Source organism: Elgaria multicarinata, chromosome 11 (assembly GCF_023053635.1).
Source record: "Elgaria multicarinata webbii isolate HBS135686 ecotype San Diego chromosome 11, rElgMul1.1.pri, whole genome shotgun sequence".
Lineage (NCBI taxonomy): Eukaryota > Metazoa > Chordata > Lepidosauria > Squamata > Anguidae > Elgaria > Elgaria multicarinata.
This window is the reverse complement of record NC_086181.1, coordinates 2,966,019-2,982,759: the sequence shown is the minus strand read 5'-3', so window position 1 is coordinate 2,982,759 and position 16,741 is coordinate 2,966,019. Positions and strand designations below refer to the sequence as shown.

At 47.7% G+C, this 16,741-nt stretch overlaps 1 protein-coding gene across 1 annotated transcript; it reads left to right on the top strand.

Moving 5' to 3' along the window:
* The first annotated feature begins 2,329 nt into the window (after positions 1-2,329).
* Positions 2,330-9,023, top strand: PNMT (phenylethanolamine N-methyltransferase). Its single transcript, XM_063137675.1, has 4 exons — positions 2,330-2,340; positions 3,184-3,344; positions 7,205-7,415; positions 8,366-9,023. Exons 1-4 carry the CDS (start codon positions 2,330-2,332, stop codon positions 8,793-8,795), a joined length of 813 nt encoding a protein of 270 aa, XP_062993745.1. The 3' UTR covers positions 8,796-9,023.
* Positions 9,024-16,741: the final 7,718 nt, after the last annotated feature.

The window sequence follows — 16,741 nt, the reverse complement described above, 5'->3', positions numbered from 1 at the left end:
TCCGTGTCCTGAACTCTGGGAGGATTGAGAAGAGATCCTGGCCCTCCTCTGTGTGACAACCTTTTAAGTATTTGAAGACTGCTATCATGTCTCCCCTCAATCTTCTCTTCTGCAGGCTAAACATGCCCAGTTCTTTCAGTCTCTCTTCATAGGGCTTTGTTTCCAGACCCCTGATCATCCTGGTTGCCCTCTTCTGAACACGCTCCAGCTTGTCTGCGTCCTTCTTGAATTGTGGAGCCCAGAACTGGACACAATACTCTAGATGAGGCCTAACCAGGGCTGAATAGAGAGGAACCAGTACCTCACGTGATTTGGAAGCTATACTTCTATTAATGCAGCCCAAAAGATCATTTGCCTTTCTTGCAGCCATATCGCACTGTTGGCTCATATTCAGCTTGCAATCTACAACAATTCCAAGATCTTTCTCATTTGTAGTATTGCTGAGCCAAGTGTCCCCCATCTTGTAACTGTGCCTTTGGTTTCTATTTCCTAAATGTAGAACTTGGCATTTATCCCTATTAAATTTCATCCTGTTGTTTTCAGCCCAGCACTCCAGCCTATCAAGATCACTTTGAAGTTTGTTTCTGTCTTCCAGGGTATTAGCTATCCCACCCAATTTTGTGTCATTTGATCAGCGTTCCCTGCACCTCCTCGTCCAAATCATTAATAAAAATGTTGAAGAGCACTGGGCCCAGGACTGAGCCCTGCGGCACCCCACTCGTTGCCTCTCCCCAGTTTGAGAAGGTTCCATTGATAAGCACTCTTTGAGTCCGATTCTGTAGCCAACTGTGAATCCACCTAATAGTTGTTCCATCTAGCCCACTTTTAGCTAGTTTGTTAATCAGAATATCATAGGGCACTTTGTCAAAAGCTTTGCTGTAGTCAAGATATATGACGTCCACAGCATTCCCACAGTCCACAAGGGAGGTTACCCGATCAAAAAATGAGATCAAATTAGTCTGACAGGATTTGTTCCTGACAAATCCATGTTGGCTTCTAGTGATCACCGCATGGATTTCAAGGTGTTTACAGACTGAATTCTTTATAATCTCCTCCAGAATTTTCCCAGGGATGGATGTCAGACTGACTGGTCTGTAGTTCCCAGGTTCCTCCTTTTTGCCCTTTTTGAAGATAGGGACAACGTTAGCCCTCCTCCAGTCGTCCGGCACCTCACCCGTCTTCCATGAGTTTGCAAAGATAATGGACAGAGGTCTGATAGAGCTCTAAGTCTGGCTTATTTTTTGAGACAGAAGTTGCCCCTTTCTCCCGCTGTGTGCAGGATCAAAACGGCCCACTGGATGGGCCACTTGTAGGGACAAACGCACAGGCGGAGAAGCAACAGTAAGCAAATGCCGTTTTCCCCCTGTGTGATGACACTTTATGTGTGTGTAAAAGCAGAAACAGGGCCATCTCTGTTGGTGCCCTGCTGCAAGTCATTACAGTTGCCTGTAAACATTTGCAGAAAAGTTTATTCTAACCAGTTCATTCTAAATTTGGACCTCCTTAGAGTCAGGATAGAGACACTTTTCTTTTTAATTGCTCCTATGCCTTTCAACTGTGGCTTGGCCTGCAGACATTAGCAATAACACTCATCTACATGCCCTCAAATGCTTCACCTGTTCTGTTAGATACGTAGCTCAAGCTTATTGTTAAAGGTACAAGAACAAGCCAGGCTGGGATTTGGTGAATTGGCAATTTGTGTAAACTCATAAAGTTAGAAGAATCTGCTTGAGAATTTGTCTTCTCCCTCAAAATATATTTCGCCTCCAATTTTTTGGCTTAAATACGTTTATCTTCACACAGTTGAGAAATTACTTTCTTCACCCAGCTTTAGGGTTGCAAACTGGCCCACTGCTCCTGTAGCTGTAGGATATGTGTACTGTGCAGAAATCAGCAGGAGACTCTTGACATAAGATGGAGCTAAACATTTCCTGATCTCGGTTAACAAGAGCAAGTGCCAGGAGCCCAGCCCATTCCAGTCCAGATGACAAGGGCAATTGCTCCCTGGTTGTGTGGCACACATAGCAGATCAAAGTCAAACATCCTGCTTCCAAAACAGATCAGCCAGATACAGGCCATCTCCAGTTAATGGGTACATAGTTTTTAGACATAGAGCTTCCATTTAGATTTCATGGCTAATGGAAGAGCCTACCCTCTTGATATCGATTAATAGGGACCGCACACGCACACTAAATCTCACATTTCTGGTTCAGCCCATAAGAAAATTGATGGTGCAATCCCATGCATATCTACTTCTATTTTAAAAAGCAAACCAAAAACAAACAAATCGAAGAGCAGCTGCAGGTTGGGGGTGATTTTAATCAGGGAAATGGCACAGACGTAAAGATTTAAACATACCTTCTCCAGCACAGTTGCCCTGATAGAAGCAGCTGAGAGAGAGGATTTAGAGTAGCCTTCCCCAACCTGGTGCCCTCCAGAGGGGGCCACCTTGGAGTAGGCTGATTTATAGAGTTTTTGTTTTGTTTTGAAATGTTGGGAGACCTGATCGTGGACCTCTTGTGCAATGTGTAGTCTGGCCCTAAGTAGTTAATGACTGATGCTAATATCTGATAGGAAAAAATCCATATTCTCTGGTCTGGATTATATGTAGGCTGATTTGGGGGTGGGGTGGGTGATTTGCAGCTGCTCCTGCTCCATAAGTGGGAGGGGGTGCCACACAACTCCCTGTTCTTGCAGATGGATTAAATGCAGGAGCTGTGCAAGATTGGCCAGCAAGGCTTTCCCCTGAAGGACTGTGCTGTCTGCCACTCCACATCCTCCTGCCAGCCCTCTCTAGTTCCTGACACTAATGTGGTTACACTGGATGGACAGCCTCAATAAAGTGTCCTTTCAATAGAGCTTTTAAACGACTATCCGGTGCAAGATAAACCAATCTGTTCCCTCACCCCCCGGCATTGCCAGAGCGAGTCTCCATCAAGCCCTTGGAAAAAGGTCTTCTCAATTACTCCCCAACGGAAGGGCGTGGATGTGTGTTAGAGAGAGAAATGGCCCCAATTTATAGATACCCCAGAGGGAGTCTCTGATGGTATCAGCCCAAAGTACTTGGCACTAATTGCATTGGGTCCATTAACCTGTTTTGATGCCATCAACAAGCAAGGCTATAAAACCACTTGCCCAGCTCAGTCTAGTGAGTGAGGTGGATGCAGCTAAACATCTCCTGAGCATGAATGCTGTTGGTGTGGCAGCTGTGGCCGACAGCTACCAGATGTTCAATCCCAAGGCCTACCTGCAGAACAACTACATGCCGCCTCGTGCCAACTTCACAAGCGAGGAGTTTGTGGTGCCCTGGAAACTCCGTTGCCTGGCAGATGCCTTTGCCACAGGTAGGCATAGACCTGCAACCTTTCCCCCTGCAAGCAGGAGAAATCTGGTTTTGAAAGGTGAGCTCCCTTTGCACCACTTGAAATTTTTGGCCTACCCACCCACCCTAGATTATTTCACCTTTTCTTGATAGTGTTATTGACATAAGAGTTTCTCTACTACACACAGGAAAAATCCTGTGCTTTACTGGGGCTTTCATTCTCACAGTAATGCCACCATTGTGACATGCTCCTACACATGCAATCATGTGATTTGTTCCCTTCTTGGAAAGTCCCCATTGTATTTTAATAAGACAGTGTCATCTAGTGGTGGGGAGATCCCAAGATATCCAAATATTACCACATTAAGTGTGGTTTTTTCAAATGCGTAATTTCCAGGGAATAGCACGGGAGATGTCCTGGCTGTTGATGACATTGTGTGATGGACCCACAAAGTTCCATGAGTGGCCAATCACAAGTGAGCTATAAATTGCTCATTTAGAGAAGCTCTATAAATAAGCTTTTCAAGAGCTGAACTTGCTAAATCGAAGCATGTTGCAAAATAACTTCACTCCATTAGTAAACTATTACACAAATACACACACAGCTTTGCAAAACCTGAGCTATGAGATCAAAGCAGAGCTTGCAAGACCTCAGCCTTTTTTGCCCATCTCTCTAGTAGCTTGGGTTAAGCCACATTTCTTAACTCCTGTTTTGCTTATTTGCAAGCAAGTAACAAAGCAAAGAGTTATGTAGGTTATAACTTACAAACAATATGAAACAATAGGTAGCAACTAAAATGTCATTCCCCGAAGTTGCTGAGACCAGTGAGCCAGGGTATTTTCTGCTTTTCTCTCTGGAGAGATGATAATAATAATAATAATAATAATAATAATAATAATAATAATAATAATAATAATTTATTTCTTACCTGCCTCTCCATTTTTATACTAGGCTTGCACTGCTTCCAGTCCAGCAGGATTAGTCCCCAAGCTAGTCACAAACTGCCCTTGACTAGCCAATTAAGATTCAGTCAGTACTGCCAAAACTGAACATCAGAGTATAAATCAGGACAAAACAGAAATTACGATTTTTGGCAGAACAAACAGACCCCACAAATAGCTGGTAGGTGGACATCAGACCGAACAAGTGAGTTCTAAAAATTATTATTTAGTTCTAATGTTCCAGCCCAGCAGGTGTGTGGCATTCACAAGTACTGAAAGTGACTCAAATGGTAGGCGGGGCTACAAACGGGTTGCTAAAATTTTGTAGAACCAATATATAGTTGTAGAATTGTGCCCCAGCTGCTGTGGGCCTTGGACAAGCTCTATTTGTTGGCAAGGTACAGAATAAATTTGTGTGTAGATTTTTGTCAGTACCTAGATCAACCAGGCTAGCCACACTAAGGGCAGAATTAGATCTTCCCCAGGTTAAAAACCAGGCACCGAGGTTGGCAGTGCTGTTTTGACTGAAAATCACTTTCTAAGAGGTCTTAGTCTTGGTAGCTGAAGCTTACAGAGAGATTGGGGAGAGTTCTTGGTGGCAGAAGTTCTGTGAAATGGCTTTAAATTTGAACTTCTTCATTCCCTGCGTGCTGAGCTTGGGTTAGGAAAAAGCTAAAGGAGTCTTATTGCAATGCCTGAAAGATTTCTCCTTTCAAAGTAATTGTGCAGACATTTGTCAACCAAACCCCTTGTATTTTAATAGTATGTGTAAACTTGCTCAGGTTCCACTTTATTTTGAGCTTCTAGTTAAGAGGGAGTTATGGGTTGTTTCCACACAAACCTGGCTAAATGTCTTCCACCTGGCAGATTATACTGGGCACCTGGAGAATATCCCAAGGAAACTTAGAATCTGCCCATGTAACACACTAGTGCTGGAGGAGTAAAATAGTTGCTATGCTGAGAGACTTGTATATACAGCAACTAGTGGCAAAGGAAAATCAACAAACTGCTATACCTGCTCTCTGACCAGGACAGAGACGCTACATTTAGAAGTGTAAAATTGATCAGAGCTGCCTTGAAAGTGCATCCAAAAGTAGAATCATAGAATAGTAGAGTTGGAAGGGACCTATAAGGCCATGGAGTCCAATGCAGGAATCCACCCTCGAGCATCCCTGACAGAATAGAAGTAATGGGCTCAAAGAGTAGATCTATACTATTGACACTGTCTGCCAACTGGGGACCCTGCCCTTTGTATTTTGCTATCTAAGTGTAATCAGATTATTTCTTCCATAAAGCTTTTGTCTTTAATTACTATTTTAATTGTTTATTTTGCTATACGAATCGAGTAGATTCTTTTTGGAAATGCAGAGTGGCTGGTTGCTAATATAAGAAGCTATCTTTGCCTGGCCTTCTCTAGCCAGTTGGCTGTCCCTTGCCTTTGCCAAGCTTCACTCTTCACCCAGGGGCCGGCCCTATAATGAGGCAGAGTGAGGCAGCTGCCCTAGGCAGCGGGGGGGGGGGGGCATCGGCATTGGCACTAGCTCCCACAGCCATTCCTGTCCTCCTTCGCTGGCACCCCGATAGTCGCAATGCTTGCTTGTTGCTAGCCTGGGCTCTCTGTCTCGCCTCACTGCCTTCTCCCAACACTTAATGGACGGTGTGGTAATTGAAGAAGCCAGAGGAGGCTAGTAGCTCCAATTTTGGTGGGGCGGAGATTCCATTCGCGGTTTAGCTGCAACTAGCTAGAAGACTAAAAGCTATTCAAAGTGCTGGATGCATTTTGGGGATTGGGTTCAGCACTTTGGATATCTCCTTTAATCTTCTGGCTAGTGGTAACTAAAACCCAGTCTGGAATCTCCACCCCACTGAAAGGGAGCCACCTCCACCCCCGGGCCAAGCGCAGAGGCCGGGCCATGCACTCCAGCAGTTACCGTGCGCACGCATGCGTGGTGATGCTCCTGTGCCACATGCCGGTGCCATTGCTGCATATTTGGAGCAGCGGGGAGCTAGAGGACAGACCCTACCTACACCTCAAGTTAGCCAGCTGCCTTCCTCCATTGGAGTGGAGAACGTGGTCCCACTGACAGTGCTGAAGGAAGATTCAACTGCCAGCCCAAGCCAGATTCCTCTGTGCATGGAATGAGGGCTAGCGGGAGCGATCTTGTTCTTCACCTCAGGGCCAGGCAGCAAAGTCCCCATTCTTTGGATCCGGAACTGCGGGTCTCAGCTAGTTTGGAAGATCCTGAAAGCAGTACAAGCTTGCAAGCTTTCCCCATTCCTTTAGAGATGCCCGAGGCTTTCATTGGCAGCATGGGTGTGTGTGAGAGCCCATATATAACTTCTCCTTGGACATTTGGCCAATAAGCTTTAAAGTAGGGGTGGGCATAATATAACCTTCCAGATGCTTTGGCCTACAACTCCCATCAGCCCTAGCCATGATAGCCAGTGGTGAGGGATCATGGGAATTGTTGGCCAAAACATCTGGAGAGTCCCAAGTCGCCTACCCCTGCATGAGATGAGCAAATGCAGTGGAGGACAGAGAACTTGCACCTGTAATCATCTTCTAAGAGATACTTTTGGCAGGTACAGCTTTTCCTGTCCTTGTTACACACTGTATGACAACTTGCATCTACTGGAATTCTTTCCTCTGCACAGGTCAGTGGAAAATGTTCCAGTGGACTGTGCCTCACAAGGTAAGATCTTTCTCCTACTCTTAAAGGCTCCCTTCATTTGATGGTAAGATCCTCTCTGGCCCAAAAACTAGGCTCCAGGCTATGGGATTCCCCTTTCCGGTTGTATGAAGTCATGGAAATAGGGCCTCTTTCTCCGCAAGGCTAGCCATTATGAGCACAGACTTTTAAATAAAGGTTTCTGGTCCTCATGAAACAGTTTGTCATGAGCCCGTCTTAGTTCTTTCCTTGCTTTCCTCTCCCCTTGCAGGAGAAATCTGTGGCCATACTTTGATTGATATCGGCACAGGCCCCACCATCTACCAGCTCCTCAGTGCCTGCGACTACTTTGAAGAGATTGTGGCCACTGACTACTTGGAAGTGAACCGGGCTGAGATCCACAGCTGGGTGTGTGGCGAAGACCCTGGCATCTTCGACTGGACCCCTTACATCCAGCATGCTTGTAGGATTGAAGGCAATGCGTAAGAAATGGAGGAGGGGCTTTCCCAGAGATTAGATTTGGGGCTGTACCGCCAAATGAAGCCATGACCCAGCTCCATTGGCCAGTATGCCTATGGGAGTGGGCAATAGCACCTACTGGATGTCACTGGGCCACAGCAAGGCAGAAGATGCTTGCAATTGTGCTAGCGGGCCCAGGAGCCAGCCACACGAGAGGGAGGCATTTAAGTTACGTAGTTACTCTTTCCAAGGCCAGGGCAATAACATGGCTCTTTCATTCCCCTTAGTGCTTTGGGGCCACTTGCCTACATAGCTTTGGGGGCGGGGAGGGCACCAGGTCTACAGTCCCCTATACAGAGTTTAGCAGGATCTTGCCTCCTTCCCGGCCTAGGAGCAGGATTATATGTTGGCTGCCATGATGACGTCATTTCCCAGTATCAGTACATACGCACAACATATGGCCCACACTCCTCTCCCCCGGTCAGCTCAGCTCCCAGCCCTTGCTATTCACCACAGCATTACTCCCAGTATGCAGTCTTGCCCCCATAGAATCACCATGTTGGAGTGGGATCCCAAAGGTCATCTAGCCCAACCCATTGTCAGTGCAGGAAATCCACTGCTACAGCATCCCTGGAAGGTGGCCATCCAGCCGCTGCTTAAAAACCTTTAACGAAGGAGAATCCGCCACTTCCAAGGCAGTGCCGTACTGTACCAACTGGCCTCCTCTCCCTTCCTGTCATGGTGCTGTCTCCTCTCAGTGGGGTCATCTGGAAGTTTTCTCCATGATTTGCCTGCTAGTCCTATCGTGAGCTGGGCTCCATCTGGGCTGATCTGCTGCAGCGGGCAAGGGGTGCTAGGGGGCCAGAGGAAGCCCTGACTGAGGAGGCTGCAGGGTAGCTTTTGCACCCCAGCTGGGGGAGAGGCTAACCCTAGCCCTGACCCTGTCTCTTTATTTTGTTCCCGGCTACCGTAGGGAACCATGGAAGGAAAAAGAGCAAAAGCTGAAGAAGAAACTCAAGAAGATCCTTCCCATTGACGTCCACCAACCCAACCCCCTGGGCTTTTTGCTCAGCCAGCCAGCGGACGCCTTGGTCTCGGCTTTCTGCCTGGAGGCGGTGAGCCCTGACCGCCCCAGCTTCGATCGAGCCCTTCAGAATGTCACCACGCTCCTCAAACCTGGAGGCCATTTCCTCATGATTGGGGCGTTGGAAGAGTCCTTCTACTTGGCCGGAGAAGCCAAGCTGTCAGTAGTGCCCATGAGCGAGGCGGCTGTCAAGGAATCCTTTGCCAAGTGTGGCTATTGCGTCCACAGCTTCCGCTCCTACGACATGCCACCGAGCCTGAAGATTGGCGTGGACGACGTACAAGGCATCTTCTTCATCCATGCTCAGAAGCCAGCTTGATTCCAGCTTGCCTAACAGCCCCGTCATTCCCTTGCCAAAGAAATAGTACATTGCATTGTATCTAGCTAGAAATTCAGCTTGCCGGCTGTTAGCGCTATCTCCGACCCAAGTGTTGCTATGCTGTGTGTCCTCTAGTTTTGTTTACTTGTTAACTTCGAATTCAAGCTCACTGCCAAGAAAAGATGGTCTCAGTAGCCTGAACAAATCGCTTGCACAGTTCACTCTGCTTCTGCTGCTCACAGGGAGAAACAAGAAATTACACATAGCCCCACCCCCACCCCCACCCCCACCCTAGCCACTGAAAGCTCACTGGCCACTGTGGAGTGGCAATAGCACAGTGGTGGGCGCATGCTTCCCACGTAGAAGGTCCAAGGTTCAATCCATGGCATCTCCAGTTTAAAAAGGTGTCTGTTTTTTTTAATTGTTTGACATAACTAGAGAAGATTGCTCTTCCTGGGCCCCTGTAAAACCTCTGCCAGCTAGAATAGAACATATTGGGCTAGATCAGGAGTGGGAAATATATATTTTTCCCTGTCAAGGGCCATGTGCCTCTGGGGTGGTCTGTCAGGGCCTGCATGCTAGAGAAAATAGGAGGCTGTGGTTGAAATCGCAAAAACACCATTGTGCGGCTGAGCACTCAACCACAAAGACTCACTCATGACAGAGAAGATAGACGCAATCTATTACAAATGTGGGTGATATATACAGTATTCTTACAGATACAGTTTGTAAAAAGTATACAAAACACTTTCTCCTTGCTGATACACCGCCTTAAACCCCTCCAATGAAATCCAACAGTGCAGAAGCTTCCACTATATAGAAAATAAAGATAACAATAATGTCCAATGTATCAGCACTAAAGTCACAATAACAAGTTACAAAATGCCATACGGGAAAAATATTTTTGTAGTCAAGGTACAGAATTGTATCACCCCACACATTCATTAATCAGGGCGTCTAAATAAGCATTATCATATCTAGATGCCTAAAAAGTTCTAGGCGTCTAAATAAAACAGGTGTCCGGTACAATTCTCGTTTCGAAGCGTCTTCATCAGTTGGACGCTTATTCATAGAAGGAGCCGTGGCTGTATGTCTGGGGTGGAGCCCTCCAACATTGTCACCTTGTAGTTTTCCTGTTTAGTTCAGCCACATAATGCTCTCAACCCCTTTGTTGGAGGGGTTAAGGCGGTGTATCAGCAAAGAGAAAGTGTTTTGTATACTTTTTACAAGCTGTATATGTAAGAATTCTGTATATATCACCCACATTTGTAATAGATTGCGTCTGTCTTATCTTTCACGATTGAATCTTTGTGGTTGAGTGCTCAGCCCCCCAATGGTGTTTAGGGCCTGCGTGCTGGCAGTGAGCAGAGCCAAAAGTGGGTGGGGCCATCCCATTTTCTCTGTCCCTTTTTCCCACCGCTTTCTTTCTTTCTCCCCCACCCTTCTACCCACTCAACAGGCCACCAGGGGAGAGACAGGTTCCTCTTCCCAGAAGTCTGACCTCATGAATTGCCAAGAGCTTTTGGAATTAGGCCAAATGGTCACAGGCTGTCTGCCTTTAGGCTAGATGGACCAATAGTCTAATTGAAGACAAGACAATTTCATGTGTGTTGAAGTCCTGATCAAGTCCCCTCTGGCTTCTGTAAATTATTCAGGTGTTGCCCATATACTTTCAAATTTCTCTCTGCAGCCAGAAGGACTAGAGCCCATCTACATTGTTTTGGCGTTAGAAAAAATAACACTGGGAGGGAATCTACACGTCGTTGTGAGGGCGCTTACATGCGCCCCCACAATGACTGTGTAGACCGAGAAAGAAGAGACGGAGGAAGAGGCAGAGGAGGCGGCGGCGGCAGCAGCAGCTGGGGAACCAGCCGTGTCCTTGCCGCCAGCCTCCTGCTGCCGGGCTAAGAGCCACCCAGATCGGAGAGCTTGGCTTCCGCCGAGCTCTCCGACCTGGGTGGCTCTTAGCCCGGCAGCAGGAGGCCGGCAGGGAGGAGGCGGCCGCAAGGATGCGGCCGGTTCCCCAGCCTCCTCCGCCTCTTCTTTCTCGGTCTACACAGTCATTGTGGGGGTGCATGTAAGCGCCCTCACAACGACGTGTAGATTCCCTCTGAGTCTATTGGAATGCTGAATTTACTATCATAATGTGCAGAGACAATTCTAACCCACCCAAAGGCAGAGACATTCAGTAGCTTTGTTATACTCCCCACCTGTATTGTGTGTCTCAGTTGCTAAAACTCATGATTTTGTTCACAAGTGATTTGCAAATGATACAACACAGTTGTGATGCTCTTGTGTCCCATGCTGCTCCTAAATACAAAGAGAAGCTGTGGTACGAAATTTTGCATCAAGCACCTTCTTACTAAGCAACGTGAAACCTTCCCCCTTGATTAAGAGATCTTCAGAACTCATTGCCCCCCCCCCACCTGTGCAGCAGGCTTTGCATTCGGTCCCTTTTTCTATGGCTGTAAGTGATTCCCGTGTGTGCACACCCACATTGCTACAACATGAACCACCTCCTCTGCCAACATACCGTAACACATCACAGACAATTGTGGGGGTCTGGTCTAGGGGGTACACACTCCATGTGGGGCACTGGCCAGGCCTCTCAGGCATCGACAAACCCCATATGAACTGAGAATGCCACCTAGATGGAACCTAATTCTCCCCTGCATTGCTTGCTCATTGCAGGGGAAAATCAAAAATGGAAGATAAGCAGACTTTCATGTAAGTTTTTATGCCATTGTTATTCCCTCCGTTTCCAGTGTTCAGGTGTGAGTGCCACTGTTTATATAGTCAAAACACACACGGAGAGACACAGACACACAAACACACACAGAGGGTATCAGCAGGTTTAGGGGAACCCAAAGGTGTGCAGAAATACAAAAAAAAAACACCTAAGGAGACCCAAAAGAGCCGAGTGAGGACTGACCATGCTCAGAGGCTACAGAATGCTGAATGACTGGTGGAGGGGAGAAGATAGAAAACCAGACAGGGGAGGAATCAACAGTGGAGGCTGGTGGCTTCGATGTCAGGGGGGCAGTAAATCCGCTCTGCGTCTCAGTCAGAACTCTAAAGGAGCTGTCCAAGGCGCACCTTGGAGAGAGTTCTGACTGAAACCCACAGCAGATTCATTGTCCCACTGACATTGGCGCAATCAGCCTCTGCCGGGAATAGAGAGTGCTGGGAAAGGGCCTGGGTGAGCAAACAGTGAACAGGAGCGCTCCACGCAGTAACATTAGTTGCAGGCTGCACTTGTTGATCTTCAGATTGATTTACCTGATACACTTTCGAGGACACCAAGGGTTCTCCTGAGCTCAGCATGAAAGACACTGCATGAGAGAACCACCAACGAGGGAGGTTTTCTGACACGATGCTGGTGCTGCTGTGTGGTCCAGTGTGCTGTGGATGAGAGCTGAGAGCAACGGCCTGGTCTTCCTGTTTGAGTCCTCAGCCTCAGGTGAAGCCGCTGCCGGAACACGAGGGACGCAGGTAAGGGGGGTGGAGGGAAGGGGCCTTACCTGCTGCCACCGCAGTCTGTGCGGCGATGGTGGCGGAGCCAGGTAAGGGGGCAGGGGGGAAGGGTCATACCTGAATCTGTAGCGTTCCGGAAGCGGCTTCAACTGAGCCCGAGGACTCAAACCGCGCGGCTTGGTCTTCTGTTTGAGTCCTCGGGCTCAGCTGAAGCAGCCACCAGACCGCGACGGACACAGGTGAGCGGGGAGGAGGGCCTTACCTGGCGCCACCCCCGCCACTGCGGAGCTCCGATTCAGAGCCGGAGCTCTGCAGCGGAGTGGAGCAGACCATAGGCGGATTGACGCGGGGCGGAGCGAGCCCGATCCGGAATTTGCGGACCGGGTGCGGAGCGGATCGGGGGGTCTGTACACAGCCCTAATTTGAAGTGTCGCTTCTGCAAACAGTGCCTGCTGCATGAGCCTTGTCCTCCGATGGTCATATCTGCCACCAGAGAGAGGATGACTTCATCTCTCTAAAAAATAATGAAAGAATTTGGGGATGCCCTGACTCTGATGAAGATGGTCCTCCTTGTGGGCAAATGCAAACAAGCATCCTAGTCTTGCTTACACGGTGCTTGATTTCTGAGAACTACTGAGAAACGGGGGCTCAAATATTCCAAGTAGCCACCTCCCCACCCTTTGTATCCATCCCAAATGCCAGGGGACGGGTTGTGTTTAGTGAAGGAGGGCGTGGTTCTCCCTGCAACTGTGCAGGAACTAGTTCTCACTGAGGTTCTAAAGCTGTGTACTGATGGGCCATGCATGTGAGTCTAGGGGTAAGAAATGCCCGCGTGATGAAATGCGGGCATAAAATAGTAATAACAAAAAATCCCTGCACATAGAACTAGCTTGTCAGGGACAAGGGCCTACTAGCTTAATCTTCTCCTTGACACACCTAGTTTTGGGCTGTGTGATGGAGAAGCATTCAGCTGCATGAGCCTCCACCCCACCCCAGCTGCAGTCTGATACAGCCCAGACACAGGTTTACTACCCCGGCTGTTTGTGAGATCAAGGCAGAAGTCAAAGACAAAACTCCCCATTGACCTTGCTGAGGAGGACACACGTAGCTAGAGTTTGAATTCATTTTATATGGATTCTACAGCCACCTCTTGATTACTGAACCTTCAATGAAATGTAGTTGAATGTCTGAACTGGTTCTATTAGAGCATTTTGTTTGCGATGACATGGAAATTCTCTGCCACTGGTGTGTGATCGACAACAGTCTATTCAGACACGCAGGTCATAATCTAGTGTTGCAGTCCCTAAAGAACAAATATTCATGTCTCGTTTGTGCCACGTCAGAGTGTAGTTGGGGGCTGACATGGCTGAAGGGCTTCGTCACATTAGTGAAATAATGCATGCTCATGACAGGACACGCATGGAAGTTTGCAGGTCCTTCTGATGATGTTGGCAACCTCCTGCACGGCTCCCGTGCCTTCCCCCAGTAATTCCATTTGAAAAAATAAAATAAATGTGATATTCTGATTCTGCTGAAATATCTCGGGAATTCCTACCATGTATGGGGGAAGAAGCACTAGAAATCACCAGCTAGAGGACACTGACCCATTCAGGGCTATGAGCAGCAAGAGGAGGAAAAGTTTTCCATTACAGGCCATGTGTCCCTCCTCTCCAGCCATGCAACAGCACCCCCACCCCATTATGATTATGCAAGAGAAGCAGGAAGCAAAGTCCTGGTAAGGAAACACAATTTCCCCTTAATCTAAAGAAGCCCTGAAAGTTCCTCCATACCAAAAAAAGAAAACTTTCCCTCCCGTAAGAAAAACCAGAGATCCCAAGGAGGAGGGTTCTTCTAGCCTAGGGTGACCATATGAAAAGGAGGACAGGGCTCCTGTATCTTTAAAATTGTATAGAAAAGGGAATTTCAGCAGGTGTCATTTAAATGCATGTAGCACCTGGTGAAATGATGTCTTCATCATAACAGTTAAAGCTGCAAGAGTCCTGCCCTCTTGACCAGATACAAAAGAGGGCAGGGCTCCTGCAGCTTTAAGTATTGTGATGAAGAGGGAATTTCACCAGGTGCTGCATGCATACAAAGGACACCTGCTGAAACTCCCTTTTCTCTACGACTGTTAAAGACACAGGAGCCCAGTCCTCCTTTCCATAGGGTCACCCTATTCTAGCCTTGCTCTCTTCCTGGCAGCGAGGGCTTCTGCTTGCAGGAAATGTCTTGTACTTAGGAGTCTTCTGAGGTGGTACAGGCCAGGCAGGGATTTAGCCCCTCAGAAAGAACTATGCTGCTCCCTTTATTGTTTTGTGTTCTGCTGCTTCTTCACCACTGGCAGTACTGTTTCTTTCCAAGGCCCTCCTGATTCAAGGAACCTTGGGCAACATAAGAGTGCACACCCATTGTGTCCGCAGCTATCCTTAGTCAGTTAAGCATGCATTACCTCATTGGTTGAGGCGGTCATTCATCCCCAGCACAAGTTTTTGTACAGCCGGTAGAGCCAAACTGTCTTCTGCACACGGGCTGCTTTTGCTGGATTGGAGCGTGTGCATCTAGGACGGACTGCTTGCCACTGTCAGTCATTGGCACTGTTGGTCTGCAAGCTTTTTCCCCTCCCTGGAACCCTAGGATTTCAGCTGCTGCCCTTGAACTAATGGGTTTCAAAGACAAGGGGAGATTAAAGGGATATTATTATGGTGGAGGGATTTTCCTGACAATTGCAAACTGCTAAATCAGGCAGTCAGGAGTACAGAGCTAAAATTTAATTACCATTCTTTTTATTGCAATTGCACACACATCAGCTGAGACTGAGTTTTAAAAGAGTTGATTCTGAAATCGAAACACTGGCACAAACACTGGCACACTGGCACTGGCACAAACACAGCAATGCCCCCCGTCCTGTCCCGTCCCAAATGCTTCAAACCTGTACAATGTAACCCATCAAGCAACCAGATATAATGGCCACCAGGGAGTCAATTAAACCTACTTTTGCTGCCTACCTGTGTCAGCAAAAATAAGGGATTTGTAGGGCACTTGCCAGGCCTCAACATGTGGCTGGTATGCTGCATTTGGCTTGGTGGGTCACCAGTTGGTCAGGCCTGAAACAGATGTAATCTGAGCAGAACATACGTATACGCAAGCTGCCTTTGCAATATTGTAATCAAAGACTGAACATAGCGCCTTTTCCCCACAGTGTGGTACGCAGAATGATCCTGGAAAGGGCGTTGGGGAAATGCGAAAAATCATCCCACCATTGCTGTTGAGGCCACCCCAAAGTCTGTTGGGGAAGGAGGGGAGAGAAGCAGTGTCTTAGACTGGACAATCTTGCTGCGTCTCCCTCTTCTACAGTACATTTCCCTGCATTCCTTCTCAGCACAAACCACTTTCCCACCGTGCACTTCGAGTGGTAGCTGGGAGAGCAAAAGTGGTACTATGGGTGGGGGAGGGGCAGTGATGGCAAAGGAGCTTGGCTGGCTTGGCCAGGCCCCGCCCCACCCGAGGATGCCCATGGACTCCAGCTGACCTGGCACAGGAAACCTGCCTTAGGGAAGGCCACGTGAGCCTGTTCTCATTTTGCTGGCTTGTGGCTTTTCCCTTTTTTCTGCATTCCTAAAAAAAAAAAATCTCTTCCCATGTTTCAAAATTTTCCTACCTGGTCACTCCCCCCCCCCCCATGCTTCTAACTAGGCATGCTGTGACAAACAGAAGACAGGCAACAGGCACTGAAGAAGGCAAGGAGAGCGGTCCATGCTGCCAGAACACCAGGGCAGCCACCTCCTGCTGCCACTGCAGCCCTCCTCATCCAGAGCTTCTCCACACTGGCAATTTATTGCATGCTTATGAATAGCCACTCATGGCAGTTTGCAGGTCTTTTACATGACACCGTCAACCTCTAGGACATCTCCCATGCCTTCTCCCAGTAATCTTGCTTTTAAAAGGATCAGAGATAATGCACTATTTAAAATTCTTTCAAGATATCCTGTGCATAAAGTCAGCATTGTGCTATAATGCAGCCCCTAGTTGGTGCTGTTTCATTGAACTTTATGGAGCATTGCCTAGAGAGGAAGTTTCCAATTACAAATCATGTGGTTGCTATAGGTCACCATCTAAAGGAGCCCATAGTGAATGTGGAAAGACCTGAGGTAAAAAGCCTGGTATGGGTGGGAGTTTTCTCCTTAATGTAAAGACACCCCCAACCCCCAACCACTCCAGGGACCAAGTAACCTATCCCCATCTCGTCTATCGCAGTGCATTGGCTACAAGTGGCTTCTTTTCATTGCTTTTCAAAGCATTGGATCTGTGCAAAAGTAGGGGGGGTCATGGGGAAAAGTGGCCCCTAGCTCCTCCTAGTCCTTTTTCTATTTCAAGATCTAAAGCGAAAATTCATAATTGCATAAATGTAACCTACTAAAATGGTGTTGTTGGCAAGTTCCTACCTCCATTAAATCCTTTCCACATTGACCCAG